The sequence below is a fragment of the Scylla paramamosain genome, chromosome 30 (assembly GCF_035594125.1).
Source record: "Scylla paramamosain isolate STU-SP2022 chromosome 30, ASM3559412v1, whole genome shotgun sequence".
Lineage (NCBI taxonomy): Eukaryota > Metazoa > Arthropoda > Malacostraca > Decapoda > Portunidae > Scylla > Scylla paramamosain.
In genome coordinates this window covers 15,550,697-15,565,535 of record NC_087180.1, presented here as the reverse complement: position 1 = coordinate 15,565,535, position 14,839 = coordinate 15,550,697, and the positions used below count along the sequence as shown (strand labels likewise).

Genomic DNA, 14,839 nt, shown 5'->3' with positions numbered 1-14,839 from the left:
TTTGTTGTTGCTTAAGGGAGTATATCCTACACAAGATTGCACCGATAATAGTAACAAAAAACTGTCTTATGAAAAAATTATGGAGGGTCCAGGACATTTCGAGTCACAGCATAGTATTTTTTAAGCAAGATGATGTTTTGGATGGGAAGGGGATCATTTATGCCCTTTTGAGAAAGCAAGAAAGAGAGAAAAAAAAAGAGACTAAGACAATATTTAGTAGATTTTATAGTATACATAAAAAAGAATGACCTTTTTTCCACTTTTGAGATCAGAGGCCTGTCCAAAACATATTGATAGTATTGTGTAGGTAGTGTTCCAACAACGTGGATTACACATCACCTCGCTGTTTCTTGCACGCTCTATGGCAAGGATTCTGCTCTGGCTCTGTTCTGTACGTATGAACCATCGCTGAAGTTACCCCTTATTTTCCTATCAAGCATTTTTAGGCAGTTGATTCCACCCCCACCCACCCACCCACCCACCCTGATCCCTCCTTCCATATTTTTTGGGGGGGTTTTCTCTTTCATATTTCTTGTTGTGACTTTTTATATTTCTTTTTTAATATTTTCCTTTTTGTCTCTATTTTCTGTTTCCTGCTTTTCCTCCTCCTATCTCTTCTTTTTTCTTTTTCTTTATCTTCTACTTCTCCTCTTTCTATGACTCCTTCTACTCTTCCTCTTCTTTATCTTGTTTTTCCTCCTCCTACTTTTTCTCCTATTTCTCCTCCATTTCTTCCTTCACTTTTTCCAACTCCTGCTCTCCCTCTTTTCTATCTTCCTTTTCCTCTTTGTTCTACTTCTTTTTTCTCCTATTGTCCTCCATTTCTTCCTCCTCTTCTATATCCTCCTCTTACTACTACTACTACTACTACTACTACTACTACTACTACTACTACTAAGATTGATACATCCACTGTAGATCCTCTACCTACTTCACTTATTAAGAAAATATATTAATTTTGACCTAAAAGTACTGCTTCCTGTAATTTTTATTAGTAAGTAGTGAACCTAAGTAGTGCCAACTTAAAAAAAGAGCCTCACTTATTACTTACTTATATCCAAACTTTGTTAGAGATATTTCACTTTTTTTGGCCTTTCCATTTCAAACTTGCATGTGATTGTGAAAATACAAGCTAAATATTTAATCTGTTGTGAAATTTCTGACTTGCATGTTCCTTCTTTCCCTAGGTATAGGTATTTTTCTTTTTCTTTAAGTGAAAACCATTGTCTGCCAAAATGCTTTAAAACTTTAAACGATTGGCTTTTCATTGCTTATGTCATGACATGCATTAGTTACTTCTCTCAGTCATGCCCAAATGTATTCAGTGCAATCATTGTGATGCTTTTGTGCTTGTTTTCTAGAGCTCTAATGTTCAACAGCCATTATAAAAAAGATAACTAACACTACCGACAGCCTCTTCCTGGGCCGTGTGTCATCGTACTTATTTTTCTTTCAGGCCAGGAGCAGTTTCAGACCATGGTACACGAGGACCTTGAGACCACAGTATGATGGAGGCTGATCCTGACCCTTCCCACACACACACTCTCCTGCCCCAAACTCCACCCACCCGAGCAGCAGCAGCCGCCGGGGGTGCCTAGGTGTGCTAGTCCAGAACTGCAGTGCGACAGAAAAAGCAGAGCAAAGAATCCCTCTTGTCTGTGTCAGGTTGCGGTGGGATGGTGAGAGTCTGTTCATCTCTAGTCAGTCTGCAGAGCTCCATCTGAAGTCTTGTGAGTGAAGTGAATGGGTGAAGTTTTTGCGTGAGGGAGTGTGGCTTTGGGAGGAAGTGTGAGGGTCTTGTAGTGTTTGTTGTGACCAGCAGGTATTGATGGTCTGGAAACAGTGAACCTCAAAGACTGATTGGCCGCTGGTCTTCCACTGTGAACGACTTTTGGACAGTGAACTGAAGTAGACCAAGCTGCCACCCTAAGTCATTCCAGTCAAGTTTAAGATATATTTAATGTGTCTATGTATTGCGTGTGTAGAATTTTTGAAGCCCTTATATCTTTAGTATTTAATACCCATAATCTACATACAGTAATGCTCCCCCTCCTTCTGTAAGCTTAGTGTCCCTTTTGTGCTTCAGATATATGCTATATAAATGAATATATATATATAAATTATATATATATGAAAATATATATATATGAATCTTTTCAAGGGTAATATATCTCTTTGAATTTCAGAAGTTTATGTACTTTAATATTGTTGTTTTCTCAAAGTTACGTTTCTCTTGTATGGCATCAGTAGTTAGTTGTGTGCAGTTTGGACATATCAGTATCAGTATCCTAGTGATGTAGCTTCTGGTTTCTTCCTCACCATTAGTTTCAAGGTCAGCAGGGCGGGAGACTCAGAGTCCCGGCACGGTGGCACAATGTGAGAGGGAGACTGTGGGAGGCTTGGACAAAACAGAGGTAGAACAGACAGTAGAGGTTCTGAACGGAGGCTGGGGATGTATAGGGTTGTTCTCTGCATCGTTTCACTACCACTAGTTTGTGTGGGCACGTTATGAAAAGATGAGGCTGCTCAAGACGCGTAGTAAGTTGATTTGCCGCCAGCATGGCAGTGCTAGCCTGAATTGCTTGGTGGCGCCCAGTGCGCTGTCTCCCCCAAAGTACCAAGCATGAGGCTAGTGGCCCGGTAGCAATCCCTAGTGACTGTAGTACTCCTGCCAGCAATGTGTTAAGTGCAGCCACAGAACCAAGAACTTGCACTCCCCCTTCAATTTCATTTTACATACTACTTCCTCATAAACAAAGGCCATTTCATGTTGGTCTTTTTATCGTTAGTGCCACACGAGGTGTTTCCATTATTGGTTGTATTGAATATTCAGTGTTATAATGAATATTTGTGTCGTTCTGAGGAGGGATTCAAAAGTGCATTGTGTGTCTTGGTTCAATACAGACTGCCCTCACACATTAAGAAAGTTGTATGTGTATATGTGTCACTGTGTGTGTATGCATGTGATTGTATAAGTGTGCGTGTGTGGATAATGTGTATGAACGTGTATGTATGTGTGTGTGCATGTGCGTGCCTGCACGTATGTGTGTATGTACGTGTAAGTTGCTGGACTGGAGACAAAAAAAAAATCAACCAAAAAAACAAACCAAAAAAAAAAGATAACTAATAATAATGTAGTAATAAGCTGGCAAAAACATAGATTACTAACTTTAATTTTAACTCTGGATTTGATTACCTTTATGCACTAGCTTTAAAACATAATTCTGAGCCATTGTTTGCAGATGCCACGCAATTACTTCAGTATGCAATGGTAGAGTGTAGTAGGAAGGCAATCTGTTAACAGTCGCTCTTGCTGTAATGCGGGGAATAGTGTATAGGGGTCAGATCGTGCGTTCCTGCTTGTATGACTCACCTAAAACTCGTCACTCCTAACTGGGACTAAAAACCAAGTCCTGTTTATGATTTAACTTTGAATTGATAAGGTGTTGCTGCTCCCAGAAGAACAGTACAGGCAGGAACAAATACGCAGTCTCATCTTTCTCCATCATAACTCAAATTTGTCATTCCCAAGAGACACAAACGCCTCCCGAGTTTACATGTATGGTCAGGGTAGTGTCACTGTAAGAAGGAGGAGGAATGGTTTCAAATAACAAAGGGAGAAGAGGTGGGAATGTTGGAATTACAAGTGTAGGAAGCTGACACACTTTATAAATGCTAGATAGTGCTTAGTTTTCTCTCCTTTTTGAAAAGCCTACCCTTAACTCATCTGCCTGTTACATTCCGAAAGAATATATCCAGTGTTGTTTTTATCCTAATTCTGTACATCATCACCACCTATTTTCTTGTTTTCTTGTTGGCAAAATTATTCCTTACTAAATCTGTGATCTACAAAGTGCTGAGAAGTTCTCTTCCACATGTCATTACTGAATAAACTTTTAGTCTTAGCCTGCTCTTTTTTTTATGATTATTGCCATGCTAAACCAAATAACAGTACACATTAAAAACTACAATACAGTATTAAGAAAGAATAAATATGTATCTAAGTGTGAGTCAAGCCAAGAGTATTTTGACAGGCATGCTTCAGGACAGTCACTCAACAATACTGATCACCACATGTCCAGTACACATATATCTGCTTCTATTTCACACTGTTTCTCCAACAGGTATGCAAGCAGGTATGTATGTATACCACCTTGTGAAAGGGTTAACATGTATAATGTTCCATATTAAATTGGGTAACAAGCTGAAAAATTTGGGAACCATTGCCTTAAGCCATTTTGAGGTGGATGGTGAGCACCTCTTTAGACACTACAACTTTCGGTGGAGGGGAAATATTGTGGGGGTGTAATGAACAGTAACCCAAAATCGGTGGTGTGACAAGTTGCCATGTGTTGTGCATTGCCTGTTTCTCTCACCATGATTATTTTCAAAGGCTACGAAGATGATTAGCCGAGTTCTCAAGAGTGTTTTTCTTGTTAATGATGTATAATTCTTGTTAATCGGTCACTGTAACCGCCTAACTACAGCCTTTTGTAAGCAGTGGGGATGCGGGGCAGAAGTGTTTCAGATTATGATGCAGGATCCCATGCCATCCTTGCCCACACTCAAGTTTTGCCAGCTTTGCAATTCTGTACGAAAGGAACCTTCCAGTGCTGTGGGAAATCTACCGGACTCAGCCAAGCAAGTGTCCCACGAGTATGTAGCTATTGTAGTTTGATAAATGAATGACACTAGTTTTATAGTTGAATGACATTTAATTGTTTGCGTCATTCAATTTTGATTGAGGAATAATGCATTACTAAGGTTGGTATCTCGTATATAATAAGCATACTACTCTTGCTAATATTGAAATGTACCCTAATAAGAGAGAGAGAGAGAGACTTGAAAATGCCGCTTAGTATCTCACTGCTTCATAACTTCGGTTCAATAAAGATTCATAGCTTCGAACAGACACGAAATCGAACCAATAACTCCCTCCTGTCTAGTATGGCGTCTTTCTTCCACCCGGCACGGACCTGTTGTACTTTCTTCGTCCGTTACCTCCTTCAGCAAGGCTCTGTAAGGAGGTTCTATTGCAGTCCAGAGATGAAGGACTTTAACGTGAGGTAAGTGTAGTTTTTTGGGTTCTAGGAGTGTGGTATTAAGTTACGTGCTGGTAAGTGTGTGTGTGTGTGCGGCTGTTCGAAGGTAAGACTTGCTTGAAGTTACATGGGTCGTCTGTTTGAGTTTTACTGGATCTTCTTTAAGCTTTTTGTGGAATGGAGGATGTGACTTTGGGCTCCAGAGAGAGAGAGAGAGATAAAATGATCGAGGAATCTGAGGAGTGTTACCATATTTAGGTCGTGTAATGCTTCCCTCCATTGTGTTTAGTAATGATGAGTTGTAATGAACTGCAGAGTAAGTGAGAGGAAGAACGAATGGAAGGCAGTAACAAGATGCTTAATAATCCTTGTCTACTGAACGGCTGTTAAAATCATTCGTATTTTGTCGGTGATATTTTGGAATGAATGGGAGATTTAGAGGAACTGTTATGACGTAATTTTGTTACATGAATTCAGTAATTAGTAATTATCTCTATCAGCTACTGTTCTATACATGCATTCATACTTTTTTCCCATTACCACGACCATGATTTTTTGTCTCGTCTGTTACTCTTTCCTGACGCCTAGCTGATTATTCCGAGGTGAGAGCGAGTGAATCTTCATGAAATACTGAGGAGTCGTGTACACAAACTAGTATATTGACAAAATAGTATCTCTGGTTAATGTAATGGTAGGTGGAAGTTTTACGATGAAGGTTTAAGATACCGGTCTTTTAACAAAGTTTCTGGCCGGATATTAAAGCAATGAACTCTCACACTAGCTAATAACATATAAAGTAAACTCTCAAATCTCCTGAACGTAATGCGGGTAGTTTTCTAAGACTACATGAGTATCCCATGTGTATTGTAAAGAATGTGCAGTAACAGAAAATGGTTCAGCTGGTTCAGGGGATGCTCGGGCTACGGTTTGACAGGTCGGCGCATACTAGTTGTTCGCAATGAGTATTACACTTTTAAATGCCGGCTTTGTGTTTCCATGTCTGAATGTTGTAATTATATTATTTCCATATCTGAATGTTGTAATTATAATAAAGTTTGTGTAATTCTTGAACTCTCGAAACGCTTATAAGTTAGTAAGGATGTAGTTTTAATCTTTAAATGTCTGCGTTTACTTGACATATAATTAAAGGTTGTGATCCTGTAACTCGGAAGCACTTAAAATATGGAGGTAGCTTCTTTTATAATATCTTGGTAATGTAAACGGTAATGTTGACGCTAGATAGTTAAATGATAGATACTAGTAGTGGTTTGTTCTACTTCTACATGTTTCTACGTACTACCTGTTAATTGACATATTTAGATATTCATGTGCTTATTTGTTCTATCTGATTTGTTCATTCATAAACTTGCCTCCAGGTTGATGTGGCTACGATGGTTAAGATGAGGAACGGGCGGCCAGAATATATTAAACTTGCACCTGCCAGCCGCTCAACTACACATGACGTTCCCTGGTGCGTGGTGGTGGGCACTTCTGGGTCTCGGTAATGCTAATGGTACTGAGAGTCATCCATGCGAGTAGAGGTTTGTGGAGTCGTGTCTGAACTTGAGGTACTGTAGTAGTGTCCTGGAAGAGTTACTTCTGTGGTGTCTGGAATTGTTCGATTATTGATGACAGCTCCTGGTTGTGAGGTTAGTATCACCTGGTATTTTACTTATCCAAAAATAAACAAGAAACAAACTAAATTATCGTTCATTTGTTAACTACTTGTTCTTTGAGCGTAATATTTCAGGGAAAACAAACCATGGCAGTCAGAATACTTCAAAATCGGTATCTTTTTCTTGTATGGTATGTTTGAGCGTAATATTAAGAAAGGGAGAACAAGCCATGGCAGTGAAAATATTTCAGAATTATCGTTTTCTGTTTCAAAATCATTACTTAAATTACTGCTACTGTTGTCCATCTTCAAAGCAAAAGAATAATGCGGCTTAAAAGTTTAATTTATTTCAAATATATCTGTATGAAGTTTTGGCGTCGTATGGAGTTCGTACGCTTGTTTGCTTAGGGAAAATAGTAGTAGTTATACATTCTTCATATACTCATTTATTGCAGAGACAAGAGAACAAGAATGAAACCTAAGATGGAGACGCTTCCTGCACCTTCTTGTCCTGGAGTACCGGGTCAAAACGAAGGAAGACTGCAGTGACGGTGGAGAGGAGGAGGAGGAGGAGGAGAAGATGAAGACTGCTGTCACTTCCCCTGCTGGAGTGATGGTCGAGATGAAGAAAGGTGTCATCGTACTACTGCCCCTGCCATTGTATTGTCCTTCCCCCACCGCCCCCCCTTACCGCGAACGAGTGTGTAAGACTCATGTTAGCTGGTCATGGTGCTGGTACATGAGCTGCAATGTGTTCTAAGTCCAAAAGACTCCACAACTATTTTTTTTTTTTTTAATAAATTTTTTTCCTGACAACGTGTGTAGTATTTCTCCGGAGACTCCTCGACGTACATTTTAATAAAAGGCTACATGTTTATTCAGAAATATAAACTGTTATATTTATTACTGAACAAACTATATAACAAAAATCTTTAGACCCATGGAAAAAACAAGTGAGCTAGTAAAATTTAACAAAGTTATGATCCTACGAGAGAAGATCGTAAGGGCATTCTAGAGCTAGTAACAATAACCAGAAAGCAGTCAGAAGGAATAATCAGCAGTAGGAAGCAGTTTTCACGAGCAGACAGAAGCAGTCATTATTAAAACTTATGAGCTGCTCCAGCCTCTAAATAATATGCGCCTTTTTACAACTAAATTCATTATTAGAGACGCTGACATACCTGCCCCCCCCTCCCCCCTCCCCCCCTCTCTCTCTCTCTCTCCATACATTTCTCTCTCTCTCTCTCTCTCTCCATACATTTATTATTTTTTTTATAAAGGCGCATATTTAGAGGCATAGCAATTTTTCCTTGGCTCTATACACCTGGATGACGCCGTGTTATAAAGAGGTAGGATGCAGAGGTCTTGCTGTGTAGATTCATCAAGTTCTTTCAGCAGCCGGAAAAGTTAATGCATGACGCTACGTCATCTTGACAGGTTTCTCCTACGTCTCCGTCAGTTTCCTTAAAGAGGTTCCGTCCCGTGCACAGTCTTACGTTCAGTTTGCTTCACCCTCCCTTGCAGACTCGTGACGCTCCAGGTAAGGCATCACAAGGCTCACTGTTTCCTCGAGCACCATCACCATCACCACCACTGCAGGAGCAAATGTAAAGCACAATCACTGTTTAGCTGCAACTCGTCTATGTACAAATAAAAATTACAGTAGTATGATATTAACCAAAAATTAACATTACTGGGAACTTTATAAAACACATGAGAATTTAAAGGCACTTTTTATAATCCTGTGGGAACTTTATAAAACACATGAGAATTTAAAGGCACTTTTTATAATCCTGAAGTAGTCATGCACTTTGTCTGTAATCGTGAAGGAATATAGCAAAGCTTTGAAATATTACCGAAATGAGACTACTGCAAATTACATTAAGCAGATGTGGGGAACCTATGCATAATAACGAATATAAAGTTCTGATACTAAGATAAAAGGAAGGGAACTGTGTGCGTGTGTGTGAATGCACCACCGAACCAAGACACCCCGCTGCCCGCCTCCTCGCCACAGTGATGCGTGCGCAGGCAAGTCTCCTGTACAACACTTATCCGCTCTCAACACTCGTATATCCAAAGACAACTCCCTCATAAAACTGATAAAATAGTATTGGAATTAACGTGGAGTCGTGCACCGTCTCTCTCTCTCTCTCTCTCTCTCTCTCTCTCTCTCTCTCTCTCTCTCTCTCTCTCTCTCTCTCTCTCTCTCTCTCTCTCTCTCTTGATAAAAAAAAAATGGCTAAATGTACATTAGAATATAAGAAACCCCTTTAAAAACCCAGGTATCTTCCATTGCAGACAGTAAATAGTGAAAAGAAAAAAAAAAATAGGCGTAAGCCTCAAACTCATTCAGAGATACGTGAACTCATCGACACAGAAAACTAGGAAGATGACGGGGTGACTTGGCTAAACTACACCCAACTGGCAGTCTCTCTCTCTCTCTCTCTCTCTCTCTCTCTCCCCACCACCACCATTACATGGCACTTCCTACACCTCTCCCCCTTCCTCATTACCCTCCCATCCATCACCACCACCCTTACCCGCAGCGCCTCTGCAACACTTACATTGAAACGCAAAAAACTCAACTTTAACACCAATAACAGGACTATGAGATATACACATACTAATTCTATACATTCTTAATTCATTCACTTTACCTGTTCAGCCGCCAGTATTTTCTAACACCAGATAATGGAGGTAGTTTAAGCAGCTGCGCCAGCCATACCTTCCTCCTTTGCTGTCCAATTTACTCTGATGCTCCTGATGAAACTAGAAACTCGGTGACGTGGGATTCGAGGCACCGACTCTCTCTCTCTCTCTCTCTCTCTCTCTCTCTCTCTCTGCTAATACATAAACATCTAAATTCCATTGCCAAGGTAATATATTAAGAGACACGGGAACATCTTTACTAAGAAAATTCAAATATGCTTCGGATGATAAAGATTATGAACCTTGTACTGAGGATTATGGATAGAGACGACTCGCAGTGTCTGTGTAACAACTATGGCGGTTTGGTGGTTAAAAGCCATAATACAGAGCAACGTACTGATTATAATTCTTCTTCCCATTTAATAGCTTCCACTGCCAGACAAAGTTTCCTATAGTCTTATAACATTATGTAGTTACATGCAGCCACTTTTTATTTCGTGTGTCCTTTGTTAATCTCCCTAGTACTCTAACTATTCCTTGCATGGAGACACATGAGAGAAAAGAGAGAAAACAAACGGTTAATTTTGTCTTTACACTGCAGAGAAATATTTACGAGAGCTCACCACAAAAAACGGTGTCTGATAAATAATGGAGACAATTTGTATGGTAGCGCAAGGGTTAACAATAGATCGTAGCAATAACAGGACTGAATCAGGTTACAAGACTTTTAAGTGACGCCACCAGGCATGTTACATCTCAATTTCCTTATTTTGAAACCCTCAGAGCTCTCATAAGGACGATTTTCAGAAGCCACGAAGATGATTAGCCAATTTGTCATGGCTTTATTGACCTGATGAAGCAAAATCTTCGTTAAACTATCATTAAAATCATTGAACCAACCTTGAAAATCTCAGTAACTTCTAATAAAGCTTGATAAAGAATATTTTCAAAGGTCACAAAGATAATTTGCCAATTTGTTATGGTCTTATTGTCCTAACGACACTGAATCTTCTCTAAACTATCACTTAAATCATTAAAGCACCCTTGAAAACCTCAGTAACTACCACCAGAGCCAAATAAAAAGTCAAGATATGGCGATACTGAAACGCCGGTGCCTGAGATAATCTATATGTATCTGCATCGACATGCGACGTGAGGCGGCGGATCAAACTTGGCTCAGAGTCTTACCGCGGCTTTGAATTCCTTAGCTTAATGGTTCTCATCCTCGTATTTTGAGCTCTGAGCTTCCCTTGATCACCGTGAGTGGGAGACATACATTTACGAGTATAAGAGAGTATTTGAAGGTATTCACGTGGTGTAATTAAAGAGCATGCGGGGAGTGAGCCATGGAATTATATCTCGCGGTTTCTATTAAAGACATTCCCGTGATTACTTAGCAGTGATCAACCCCCTTACATGCTTCCTTACAGTATTTTTTTTTCCATCTTTTGCGAGAGGTAGATGGTGGCTACCGTGCCGGAATTCCCTTATTCTTTTTTTTTTCTAATGCGGAAAATGATCATGCACTACGGTCAAGTAGCAGCCTAACACATGAGACGTTGAGAGGCCGCCATTATAGTTAAAAGGTTCGGCAAGTGGTGGGAAGGACTCATGAACGTGTTATAATGCTTCGTTCACAATCATTAATTTACACTGCATCTCCTCAGTGGTCAAGCAGGACTCTAGTTGTCAGTGGTGTTTTTTTTTTTTTTTTTGCGTGAAGTGATGTAATTTTGTGTGGCTGTCTGCTTTGTAAGTGGTTCATGACAATGAGTTGTTGGCTGTTACAGGTTTTTGTTAATTATTCTAGAACTATTACATAATCACCACGACTAACACCATGACCATCACTATTACTAGCACCATGACCACCGCTGCCACTAATGCCATGACCATCACTGCTACTCTCACCACGATCACCACTGCTACTGACGTCATGACTACCCCGACTAGCACCATGACCATCGCTACTATTACCACGACTATCACTTCTATCCCCAGCACTACCAAACACCACTACGCGTTAATGCTTCTAGTCCCACCGCCACTACCACCATCTTTACTACTACTGCTACCACACACCATTACTACTACATCTACTATCAATGCTACTTGTTACCAGAACCAGCAATCATTTCACTCTTCCTTAACCCCTTCTCTGAAAAAAAAGAAAAAAAAATTCAGACGCTTTCTCTTTCCGTCTCAAATTTTGGTTAAGAGAAACCTCGAGCACATTTTTGTCCTTTTTTTTCGTCTTTATTGGACAAATGGAAATCCGTGGTAAGTTAATACATCCTTAAACAGGAGATGATGAAACCTTTTACTCCCGCTTGAGTGACCACACCACAGGAGGCCATGACAAGACAGGCGGGGACAACCAATAGCTGGCTTGGGTTGAATGGTTTGGTTTTTATTAATCATTATTGATCCGTACAAGAAAATATACAATAAGGTAATCATATAAACCTTAGCCTTATATTCCTAGCTACAGAAAGATACAAATCACCGTTAAAATCTAATTTGGAATATGATGGAAGAGAAGGAAGAATAGAATTAAAAATTATTGGAAAAAATGAGAAAACAAAGATCTGTGGCTTCTATTGCACGGTGGCGCTCACTCATCTGCTGGAGAGAAACGGGGATCCAATTTGGCTGCTTTCCTCTAATATAATACGTGACGGAAGCACATTGTAATTGGAGAACAGACCCAAAACATATATAGTACTGTATATACGTAGTAGGAACGTTATGGATTTATCTTTTTAATATATATATTATATAGTGAAATTAGTGACATAGAAAAAGATGCCATCTATTATTATTTCTGCCTTTTTTTTTTTGTTTATTTTAATTATCGAAGACATCCAAGTCTGGGGGCTTCTCTGTTGTTTGTACTTGAAAGCATCCTGTTCCAGAGTCAAATGTGTATGTATCACTTATATAAAGAAGAGGGACAAGGGCGAACTATATGAGGTCTTTCGTTAGTGTTCCGAGTTCAAAAGGGAAGGAACCGGACCGAGAGACACAGACACACGAACACACAATATGGAGAATGACGCAGGAAACACTGAGAAAAAGGGGCTTTAGAAGGCAAGAGGCCAGCCGGGCATTCTGTCCTGGGGCTGAAATTGTTACAATTTCTCCTTGTTTTCACCTTCTATTGGCAATCGTTCGCTATCTCCTCGGATTCAATTTCAACTGTGCAATTTCACATATATACTTTCTTTACCTATCATATAATTTGCCTATGTTATATACATATATATCTATATACTCCATACATATTCTTTTTAAATAGAAGCTTGGTAGATGTCGTAATCAATACCGAGAGGCAGACAACAAGGGGCAGGAGGCGAGGACAGAAGCCTGAGTCTGGCATCAAAAGGAGGTTCAAGGCCTGTGCTTCAGTGCCAATTTTTGGCTTTTTAAATCTCTTATTTTAATTCCCTCCTTTGTAAGCATGACAGCTTGGCGAGCTGGTGAAGAAAGACGGCCGGACACACACGCTGCACAGGCCCCAGAACCACAGTAGATCAAGATCGGACATTAATAGGAAAAAATCTAGGTCTAGATTAGGCTACTACGGAATAATAAAATGGAATACCATATTTTGGAGGGAAATGTTGAGAGAGCAAAGGGGACAAAAAATAAATTTTCTTTGCGCAGTCATGGACATTCAGGGATCTTTCTTTATATCACACACTGAAGGTCACCTCTATCAGCTACGTTGGAATGCTTATTGAGAATGCAAACATCTTCCGCTTTATCCATCTAAAGAGCTTAAAACGCATTCTTTGCGCCCAATTTTTAATATATATATATATATATATATATATATATATATATATATATATATATATATATATATATATATATATATATATATATGCATATATATACATATATTTGTATATGTACACACACACACACACACACAATATCTATATATATATATATATATATATATATATATATATATATATATATATATATATATATATATATATATATATATATATATATATATATATATATATATATCTCAAGATTCCACAGAGAGATGAAAAGGCACGACACCGTTCTAACTGATGGCCCTATTGTCCACTGCTGCCGCCACAGTCACAGCACCATTTCCAATTCCTAGGTACTTATTTCCTAAAAAAAGGGTTTATGCATGAACAAACAGCAAAGGGGAATGTATTGACTTCAAACCTCCTTGCCATTGGTGCTCACTTTGCCAATCAAAATTCCAGAGTTCCCGTAGAGTTCAGAGACCAAAGTGAAGCCACCAATCAGGAGACAAGACAGAACGGGATCGGGCAATGTTCGGGAATGCTATTGGCCGGGAGATTCGTGTGGAGGGGGTGGGAGGCGGGGGGAAGAGGTGGGCACAAGGGGGGTGACAGGGTGCAGAGGGTCACCGCAGGGAGGCCCTGAGCTAAGTGAAAGACTACATGGTGAGGTCTCCAGAGGGCCTGCCTGGGATGCCTCTGCTAGAAGGTGCCAAGAGGAGGAGGAAGAGGTGTTGGGAGATGCAAAAGGAAGGGAAGGGGTGGTCTAAGAGGAGAGATGAGGAGGTGAAAGACTTTGACTGGGAGCCTTAGTGGTCGACGCTGCCAGTTAGTCACCTATCATGGACGCCAGTGTCTGAAGCCATGTCTCGGCTCAGGGGGTGATATGGAAGCACTCTGGTACACTATTGTGGTGAAATACGGTCTCTATACAAAATAAATTTGCATATGTATACTTGATAAAAATAAAATTCTAAATGTTTTATCCACATTCCTAACAAGATCCTATAAGAAATCTCCAGTAATCGTTTTGGCACAATCGTTGCTTACAACCAAGTTAAACTGGCATTTCTTTGGGAATATAGAAAATAGCGAGAAGAAATGAGTTCTCTCAAGCTCTCACACTTCAAGGTGATCTGGTGCCAAGTTTGAGGAAACGGAAAATCTACCTAGACTAGTGAACTGACTGACGGCATTCTTGCCCGATACGTGCCGCCGCCAGCCCAGGCTCCACCAAAACAAAGAGAGCAAACTTTTTCCAGGGAAACTTTGAAAAATAGAAGAGAATGACACAGCATGCCTTGAAAATCTAGAAAATAGAGATTGCACATTGAAATTACTTTGGACTAGCAGTGTGAGGCCAGCAGCCACCGGGGACCCTTGGCAGCGCCCCACAAAGAGGGATCAGGTGGTGGACAGACCAAGTGTTTGCCTCAGTGCTGAGGGACCCCAGTGGCCGCCCGCCTCACCAACAAGGATGCTGGCACGAGGCACGAAGGATCCACTAGATGCCGGGAATCGTGTGAAGATTCCTAGTATGCTTATGGAAGACGGTGGATTTATCAGCGGAATACCTGCTTGTCTTTTTGCTTGACCGCAGTGTTGCCCACTTTTTTGTTGCCTTCCCAAGCGCGCCTTAATCAAAGAAACAAAGTAGTGTTACCCCTTCTTTAGGTAGTAGCAAGACAGCAGCTCTCCGAAACAAAATGATGAAACGAGCACAGGAAATCAATAAAATA

General features: G+C 40.1%; 1 protein-coding gene and 1 long non-coding RNA gene across 2 annotated transcripts in view; one reads left to right on the top strand and one right to left on the bottom strand.

The window, feature by feature from the left end:
• LOC135115904 (diacylglycerol kinase zeta-like) overlaps window positions 1-3,905 on the top strand; it is a 96,503-nt gene extending 92,598 nt beyond the window's left edge. The window contains 1 exon segment of the mRNA XM_064033019.1: window positions 1,457-3,905. Within this exon segment, the coding sequence (XP_063889089.1) occupies window positions 1,457-1,509 (53 nt within the window). The 3' untranslated portion in view covers window positions 1,510-3,905.
• Window positions 3,906-7,530: 3,625 nt separating this feature from the next.
• On the bottom strand, window positions 7,531-13,209 carry LOC135115906 (uncharacterized). The gene is made up of 2 exons (XR_010276096.1): window positions 9,318-13,209; window positions 7,531-8,250 (listed from the first exon to the last, which is right to left on the bottom strand). It is a non-coding gene; the product is annotated as an uncharacterized LOC135115906 (long non-coding RNA).
• Window positions 13,210-14,839: the final 1,630 nt, after the last annotated feature.